Source organism: Chenopodium album, chromosome 14 (genome assembly GCF_948465745.1).
Source record: "Chenopodium album chromosome 14, dcCheAlbu1.1, whole genome shotgun sequence".
Lineage (NCBI taxonomy): Eukaryota > Viridiplantae > Streptophyta > Magnoliopsida > Caryophyllales > Amaranthaceae > Chenopodium > Chenopodium album.
In genome coordinates this window covers 28,763,783-28,773,148 of record NC_137847.1, presented here as the reverse complement: position 1 = coordinate 28,773,148, position 9,366 = coordinate 28,763,783, and the positions used below count along the sequence as shown (strand labels likewise).

The following is a 9,366-nucleotide window of genomic DNA, read 5'->3' as shown; positions in this document are numbered from 1 at the left end:
TCGGACCAACCAGAATATGACACGTGTCAGGACTTGATTGGCCTACGTGGCATGGGTTTACCCAAAACAATAACTCTAAGACAAACAAAACACGAAAACACGCACAAATATACATATCCTAGCGTGAGTTTTTTTTTTTTTTTCCTTCTTCGGTTAAGGAGCTTTACTTTCTTGTCTAACAATTGCCAATCACACAAAATGCAATTTTTTTTTATATACTACTCCCTCCGTCCCAAATTACCTGTAACGTTTTGACTTTTTGGACTATTCACACATCTCTTTTGATCATCTTTTTTTGCTATTATAGGAAAGTCAATGTAGCTATGTAAGATATTATTGGATCTATTTTAATGTATAGTTTCTGAATATAAATTTTTTATACCTTATATAAGTATATAATAAAAGATATTGACGGTCAATCTTGTGTATCGATAAGCGTGTTCAGTCAAAAGGTTGCAAGTAAACCGGAATAGAGGGAGTACGTAATTATATATTTTTCTATTCTATTCACATTCCACAATAGTTTTTGGCGCCATAATTTCCCGCCTTCTCTTGTGCCCTAAATACTAAAGGTCCCCTTGTGTAAGTTACAACCGCAGCACTCCGCAAAACATAGACGACAAATCCCTAAGTGAAAGAGAGAGAGAGCAAAGAGCAAAAATGGCTGATAACTCCGGCGACAATCCACCAACAACACCAGACTCCCCCACCTCCGCCGGATTCCCCACCGACCAGCTTCCTCCCAACACCAACACCAGCAACTTCTCCGACGAGTTTGACACCGGCGAGGAAGCTGCCGTCGACCCCCAAATCATCAGGGATGAACCCGAAGAAGTCGACGAGGAAGAAGACGGCGAAGATCTTTACAACGACGATTTTCTCAAGTAATAATCACTTTTTTTTTTTCCTTTTCATTTACTTGAAGGATTGTTCAAGTTTCGTAATTTCATATTTTTTATTTTATATTATTTATGTACTTTATTTTATTTTATTTTTTTGTGTTGGGATAATAGTGATTACCGGGATTTGGGAGAGCAAGATCAGTATGAAGAAGAGGGATTGAATGATTCCTTGGAAGATGAAAGAGATTTGAGTCAGATTATGCAAGATCGTAATGCTGCTGAAATGGAGCTCGAATCTCGCGATGCTCGTGTTACTACAAATCGGAAACTTCCCGAGCTTCTTCATGACCAAGGTAATCAATTTTATTTAATGTAATCTTTATTACGGAGTATTATTTAAATTTTACATTTTATGCTAGAGTTGTTTATATTTATTTTGAATTTTTCCGTTTATATTAATTTATTGTAAATAAAATGTGGGTGATATGAATGTTCGATGGGTGTGGGAATTTGGAATTAATATTGAGATTATGTGATTATGACCACCAAGATAAGAATTCAGTGTAGCAAACAGTGGTGTTGGTTTTGGCAAGACCAATTTTTATGCAGTACAATACTTTTTGAGTGATTTTGGGGTTGATCTTTGTTTTATAAGTTTTTGAGTTCAGACATTATTTTTATTTTCTTCTAGTTTGTTGAATTATGAAATGGGTTTTGGTTATATGGGGTAGTAATAGTAATCAAAGACCTCAACTTATTGGAAATTTTTTATCCTGATTCGCTTGCACGACTACTGAGTACGCATTAGTGCCATTTCATGAATGCATATGACAGAAGGACTTTTTTTGGTATTATGGTGTCCGAATAGAAAACACAAGATTTTGTGTCGTGGCTCAGTCCTCTTTATATATGTTATGTTAACCAAGTACAGCATATTTTTGAAGGTTTGTAGATCAAGTAAATTTGGCTTATAAATATGTCGGTTTGATTTGTTGGAAATTAAATTCAGAATTTCAAGTTTTGAAGATTACTCATCAAACCTGTACTGTTCAATTTACATTTTATAATAACCAAACACTTATAATCCAGAGTACTGTTTCTTCACCCCTTTATTAATCGTATTATTATTGCAGATACAGATGACAATTACAGGCCTTCGAAAAGGTCTAGAGCAGATTTTCGGCCTCCTGTTGCAGGACGTAGCTATGATGACACAGATGCAGAGCAGAGTTCACCTGGAAGATCACAGCATGGACACTCAAGAGAGGATGTACCGATGACTGATCAAACAGATGATGATCCGGATGAGGTATATATCTCTTGACTTCTGCTTATTAGTGATTGATTCTCACTGTTATCTCTTTTAATTATCTGAGTGTGCTCTTTTTTCAGGATGATGATGATGGGGAGGAGGAATATGAGATGTACAGAGTTCAGGGAACATTGAGAGAGTGGGTGACAAGAGATGAAGTACGTCGCTTCATTGGCAAAAAATTTAAGGACTTTTTACTTTCTTATGTGAACCCACGGAATGATCAAGGAGAATACTACGTATATGTTCGACTGATAAATGAGATGGTGTCAGGTACATCTATTTTTCTTGTTCTGCGAGTAAGATGGGACAGGGGAGTATTTTTTAATTACAACAAACTTAATCAATGTCAGTGCTGATGGATGTTGTATATGCAAGAATGCAATATTGTCCAAGAGCCGTTTTGTCATGCTATTTATCTTAGTTTTTTATTTTTCATTTTTTGATGCTGCAATGCCCACTTAGAATTGAGATGAATAATATTTCATGGGTTGTATTCTTGAAGGGTTCAGTCATAATGAGTCATTTGATCTGTTTAGAAAGTTTTCGTTATTATTTTGTACTTGTTCTAAATTACTAAATTCCTTATTACAGCAAACAAATGTAGCTTGGAGATTGATTACAAACAGTTTATTAATGTCCATCCCAATATTGCTATTTGGCTGGCTGATGCTCCCCAATCTGTCTTGGAGGTCATGGAGGAAGTTGCTAAGAAGGTTGTTTTTGATTTACATCCCAACTACAAAAATATACAACAGAAGATCTATGTCCGCATCACTAATTTGCCAGTTTATGACCAAATTCGCAACATTAGGTAGTGTGAGGCTACTATATCTTTTTTTCTTTTTTTTGAAGAAAGAGGCTACTATATCTACTTGGTCATATTATCGCTTTAGAATGATTGTGAGTTCTTGACTGTAATATCTTGTAACAGACAGATACACTTGAGCACCATGATTCGCATAGGGGGAGTGGTTACTCGTCGCTCTGGGGTCTTCCCTCAGTTGCAGCAGGTGAAGTATGACTGCAACAAGTGTGGGGCTATCCTGGGGCCTTTTTTCCAGAACTCTTTTTCAGAAGTTAAGGTTGGCTCATGCCCAGAATGTCAGTCTAAGGGGCCTTTTACTGTAAATGTTGAGCAGGTGAGAGCTTTAAGAAGTTTTGATTGTTAGGCAACTGAATGCTGAGCACATGTTATCTCACTTTGTCATGCTACAGACGATATACAGGAATTACCAAAAACTTACACTCCAAGAAAGTCCTGGAATTGTTCCTGCAGGTCGACTTCCAAGATACAAGGAAGTGATATTATTGAATGATCTGATAGATTGTGCCCGACCCGGAGAAGAAATTGTATGTTGCTGTCACCAATATTCTCTCCTTTTTTGGGGGAATTTTATGTCCTCAATACTTATGGTTTCATCCATGTAATGCAGGAGGTTACTGGAATTTATACAAATAATTTTGACTTAGCATTGAACACAAAGAATGGGTTTCCAGTATTTGCTACAGTAGTGGAAGCTAATTACGTCGCCAAAAAGCAGGACCTCTTCTCTGCTTACAAATTGACTCAAGAAGATAAAGAAGAAATTGAGAAGTTGGCTAAAGACCCCAGGATAGGAGAAAGAGTATGACATTGGCAACTACTTTATAATACAAGTACATTATTTCGATAAAATAGCACTTATATTCTACTGTTTTTTTTTTTTCCTTAGATTGTCAAGTCCATTGCCCCATCAATCTATGGCCATGATGATATTAAGACTGCTATTGCACTAGCAATGTTTGGAGGCCAAGAAAAAAATGTCCAAGGAAAACACCGTCTGCGAGGTGATATAAATGTTCTTCTACTTGGTGATCCAGGAACAGCAAAGTCTCAATTTCTCAAGTAAAAACTGTATACTTCTCTGTCGCTTGATTGGTGGTACACTATATTATGATTCTAATGTTCTTAGGACACTAAATGATACAGGTATGTTGAGAAAACTGGGCAGAGAGCTGTCTATACTACGGGCAAAGGAGCTTCAGCTGTAGGGCTTACAGCAGCGGTGCACAAAGATCCTGTGACTCGGGAATGGACTTTAGAAGGTGGAGCACTTGTCCTGGCAGATAGAGGCATCTGTCTTATTGACGAGTTTGACAAGATGAATGATCAGGACAGGTGGGCAGTCTACATTTTCTTGTTATATTTGCTAATTTAGAAGTAATGCAAGCATGTTGTAATGAAAATTATATCTTCTAAGGGTTATTATTCTCATCATTAACAGAGTAAGTATCCATGAGGCAATGGAGCAGCAGAGTATAAGCATATCTAAAGCTGGAATTGTGACATCTCTCCAGGCTCGGTGTTCTGTCATTGCTGCTGCAAACCCTATTGGGGGCAGGTAAACAGACTTGCATATGACGCTTGAATGATACCTTGTGTTTTGCTTTATGATTTCCTCTTTTCCTTTGCTTTATAATTGCCTGTTTTTGGTTGTGACACTTGAATAAATTGCTTATGTTTTCTTTTGTCTTATAACTCCGTATTCTGTGTGTTATTACTGTCCATATAATGTTCAAAATGCATTTTTATTTGAAGAAGTAATGTTCATTTTTTTAGTTTATATTTATTTTCAGGTATGATTCTTCTAAGAATTTTTCACAAAACGTTGAATTAACAGATCCCATCTTATCACGTTTTGACATCCTGTGTGTTGTTAAGGTACCAATTTCATTCTGAACTGTAATCCCACTCTTCATTTAGACTTGTTACTGATTTTCTGATTTGATGTGTATCTAAGGATGTTGTTGATCCTATTACCGACGAGATGCTGGCTGAGTTTGTGGTAGATAGCCATTTCCGATCAAAACCCAGTGGTGCCAACGTAGATGACAGGTCAACAAGCAATTCTCAGGAAACTGCAGACCAATTGACTAATCATGTTGATCCTGAGGTGATTATCCAACTCTATTCATTTATCTCGTTTTAGAATTGGATTAATTGTTTCTGAAACAGTTTCTTCCCTCTTATTTTCAGATCATTTCCCAGGATTTGCTCAAAAAGTATATAACATATGCCAAGTTAAATGTATTCCCTAGATTGCATGATGCTGACTTGGATAAACTGACACATGTCTATGCTGAATTGCGGAGGGAATCTTCTGTGAGTTGACCTATCTCTCTGCTTTCCTCTTTCACCTTTTCCTTCAGTCAAAGGAAACTGAATGTGACTAGTCCTATGGGAAACCTCATAATGGAATTGATGTTTATCCTTTTGCAGCATGGACAGGGTGTCCCAATTGCAGTTAGGCACATCGAATCTATGATTCGAATGTCTGAAGCACATGCCAGAATGCATCTGAGACAGCATGTTACTCAGGAGGACGTTGATATGGCAATCCGTGTCTTACTTGATTCATTCATTTCAACACAAAAATTTGGAGTACAGAAGGCTCTACAAAAGGTATTGACAAGATTTAACTAAATAATGTGTACCATTTCCTCTTATATATAAAAAGTCCATCATTATACTGGTGTAAGCTTGGTTTATGAGACGTTTGATGTACATAACTACATATGCATGTCCCAAAATTTTCTTAAATTTTATACTTGCCTCGAAGAAGGGGAACCAATTGGCTCTAAAGAAAGGCCATGTTTTATTCATACCTTCATGTAGCCCTAATCAAATTTGGACTATCTGTTGCCTCAAGTATTACTGTAGACATTCAGGATCCTTTTGAATTTCAGAACTCAAAAATAAGTCTACCTTAAGCTATTGTTTGAAGAGTTGTGTGTTTTGGTTGCTGGAAAAACTTCATCTGACTAGTAGCTAGCCAGTTCAATTTTGTCTATTGACTGGGAAAACTTCTAATGATTATTTGTATATTTGTGTTTAAGAGCTTCAAAAAGTACATGACTTTCAAGAAGGATTATAATGAATTGCTCCTTCACCTTCTCCGGGGACTTGTGAGGGATGCACTGCATTTTGAAGAAATCGTGTCAGGTTCTGCCTCAAATCTTACCGATGTTAATGTGAAAGTTGAAGAGCTGCAACATAAGGTACATTCAGCTGCATGGACATTTCGTATGTTAGCATTAAAGAGCTTGTAACCCATTTAAAATTTTCTTTTGTTGGAAGGATGCAGAACCACCGGCTAATCTTGTATATGTTTGTTGCTGTTTTATGCAGGCTCATGACTATGAAATTTATGACTTGAGACCTTTCTTCTCCAGCAGTCAGTTTGAGAAGGCGAACTTTGTGTTGGATGAGGAGAGGGCAATAATTAGGCATCGCTTAGCTGGGTAAAGATAGATGGTTACACAGAAAAGACATTTCCTAAAGTGCTTATGAAGTTATGATCATTTGGAAAAAAATTAGATTGACATTCTATATAGCAGGCTAGATTCCATGTATTGCATGATTGCTTAACTTGTGTTTTGTTATATATATTCTACAAATTTGTTAGACATTTATGTAGTTTATGTTTTTAATGTTAATCTTCATAATGAAAACATAGTTTCTACTCAAAATTAGATGAGAGGGAAAAACAATATAGGAAATTGTAGAGTAATATAAATTGCATCTTTTTTCTTCATTAGACCATGCGACATATTTCTACACATGAATAATAATTCCCAAGGATAAGAAAGGCACTGTCGATTACAGATGAATGGCTGGTGCTCCAATCAGTATTAGGAACAAACAATGTAAAGCTCATGCACCTTGTCCAGGAAGCCCAACAACTACACCTATCAGTAGGATGGGGAAAAATGAAAGGGGGAGAAACAGAAATGTCGGGCATCAAGGTAAGGAAAAACACGGTATCAATGTTCAGCTGCTATCATAAGAAATATGTCGAACTCGACAACAACGCGGCTTGCGCAACAAGAAAGAAGCTAGCAAACCTTCCAATCATGTCACCGGGAATGAGTGTGCTTCTTTGGAACGCTACAGGAATTGCAAGGGACGGATTCAAAAGAAACATCCGTCAACTAATCCAAGATCAAGATCATAATCCTGATATTATAATTCTCACTGAGACGAAGGTGTCAAAATTAAGCTGTGAAGAGCTCCTCTGCATTCTCCCCTTCAATTCTTTCGAGGTGGTGGACCCAATTGGGTACTCTGGAGGGATTCTTATTCTATGGAACTCCGGCTTCCATAACATCACCACTGTGACAAAGGAACCCCGCGCTATACATACTATAGTGCAGGTAAACTCATCACAATCTTTTTTGCTTTCCGCAATTTATGCTTCAACCTCTTTTAATGGTAGGCTAGAGATGTGGGATTCATTGATAAATATGAGTGAAAATGTGGATTTACCATGGCTTGTTTGTGGGGATTTTAACGAACTTTGTTATGATCATGAGAAATGGGGAGGGAACCCTCACCCACTCCACCAGATGCGGGCTTTCAATGACACCATTGAAGCTTGCAATTTAATTGATCTAGGGTATAATGGCCATAAATTTACTTGGTTCAATAAACAAAAGAAGAACCCTATTCTTGAAAGACTTGACAGATTCTTAGCAAACAGTGATTGGATTAAGTTATTTCCTCATAATTCAGTCAAGAACCTTCCTAGAATGTCTTCTGATCACAACCCCCTCCTCCTTTCACTTGAGGAAAAAGTGGTATTCCCTGGTTCCACCCCCTTTAGATTTGAACCTCTGTGGCTCAGTGATCTTGACTTTCTACCCTTTGTTCAATCCAAATGGCAGTCCTACAACCACAATTTTCACCAAAAAACAACCTTCCTTGCTTTTAAATTACAATCATGGGCCGCAAATCACTTCATGAATCAAAAACAAAACTGCTTGCCAGAATAAATAGTATTCAACTAGCTTTTCAAAAAAACCCAAATAACACCTTCCTTTTTGACTTAGAACACTCCCTCCAAACTGAACTGAATCAAATCCTAGATCAAGAGGAGTTATTCTGCGCTGCTAGAGCCAGGACAGATTGGTTGCTAAATGGTGACAAGAACACAAAGTTCTTCCATAACTCAGCCATAATAAGAGGGAAGAGAAATAAAATTCTGTCCCTTAAGAATAATGTAGGACAGTGGCTACATGATCCCATTGCTATCCACAATCACATCCTTCAACACTTTAAAAATCTCTTCACCTCTCAACAAATTCCTGAATTTCCTCCTATTCAATCTTCACAAACCATAGAGTGTGCTTCTATCCCTTTCATGGCAAAAATCAAGGATGCACTCTTTTCAATAGGACCCCTTAAAGCCCCGGGAATAGATGGCTTTCATGCTACCTTTTTTCAGACAGCCTAGCATCTCCTTGACCAAGACTGCATCTTTTTTGTGAAAGAAATCTTTACCCCCAAACAAGTCCTTGAAAACATAAATCAGACTGTTATCTGTTTGGTTCCAAAAGTGTTCTCTCCCTCTCTAATCACTAGTTTTAGGCCAATAAGCCTAGTAAACACTTCTTACAAAATTGTGGCAAAAATCCTGGTCAATAGGATTAGACCACTTCTCCATTCCATTATCTCTCCAAATCAAAACAGTTTCTTAAAAGGAAGGGGAATTGAGGTTAACTATATCATAGCCTCTGAAATTCTTCATTCCATGAAGAAGAAAGGGGATCGAAAGGCCTTTTTGCTCTCGAACTTGACTTAGAAAAAGCCTACGACAGGCTAGAATGGCCTTTCATTGAACATTGTTTGTATTCCTTCAATTTCTCACATGATACAATCAACCTAATAATGTCCTGCATCACTTCTGTTTCATCTCAAATCCTCATTAATGGGAAGTTGTTTGATCAATTCAAACCTACCAGAGGCATTAGACAAGGAGACCCCCTTTCTCCCTACATCTTCATCCTTTGTCTTGAATTTCTCTCTAGGAAGATCCACTCTGAATGCAGTCAAAAGAGATGGAAACCCTTTAGATTTAGAGGTGGTCAAACTGAAATATCTCACCTCCTTTTTGCGGATGATGTCCTTCTTTTTGGCGTAGCTGATAAGAAAACTCTTGATTCCATGATAAACACCCTGCATCATTTTTGTTCATTGTTTGGCCAAAAAATAAATGAAGACAAAAGCCAAATCTATTTCTCTAAGAACACATCAATCAACATGATTTATGAGTTTGAGCAAGCTCTAGGTGTCTCCAAGTCAAATGACCTAGGGACCTACTTGGGCTTTCCCTTGTCTGAAAAAAAGCCAAACAGGAGACAACTTTCATCTCTTATTGATAAAATGGGGAA

General features: G+C 37.4%; 1 protein-coding gene across 2 annotated transcripts; it reads left to right on the top strand.

The window, feature by feature from the left end:
• The first annotated feature begins 582 nt into the window (after positions 1-582).
• LOC145579127 (DNA replication licensing factor MCM2-like) lies at positions 583-6,595 on the top strand. 2 transcript variants are annotated; one of them, XM_081636401.1, is made up of 17 exons: positions 583-884; positions 1,014-1,195; positions 1,982-2,151; positions 2,235-2,427; positions 2,749-2,968; positions 3,089-3,296; positions 3,373-3,507; positions 3,591-3,782; positions 3,870-4,042; positions 4,127-4,315; positions 4,422-4,538; positions 4,774-4,858; positions 4,938-5,090; positions 5,174-5,299; positions 5,417-5,599; positions 6,034-6,195; positions 6,326-6,595. In XM_081636401.1, the coding sequence occupies exons 1-17, from the start codon at positions 661-663 to the stop codon at positions 6,440-6,442; spliced, it is 2,829 nt and encodes a 942-aa protein (XP_081492527.1). In that variant the 5' UTR covers positions 583-660; the 3' UTR covers positions 6,443-6,595. The 2 variants fall into 2 exon arrangements, with proteins under 2 accessions (XP_081492527.1, XP_081492526.1); XM_081636400.1 differs by having other exon boundaries at positions 1,976-2,151.
• Positions 6,596-9,366: the final 2,771 nt, after the last annotated feature.

Excerpts from the sequence above, each read along its gene's own strand:
- LOC145579127 (XM_081636400.1), top strand. The coding sequence starts at position 661 with ATGGCTGATAACTCCGGCGACAATCCACCAACAACACCAGACTCCCCC. Across the intron at positions 2,969-3,088 it reads GACCAAATTCGCAACATTAG|ACAGATACACTTGAGCACCA; the intron begins GTAGTGTGAGGC and ends ATCTTGTAACAG. Across the intron at positions 4,043-4,126 it reads GCAAAGTCTCAATTTCTCAA|GTATGTTGAGAAAACTGGGC; the intron begins GTAAAAACTGTA and ends TAAATGATACAG.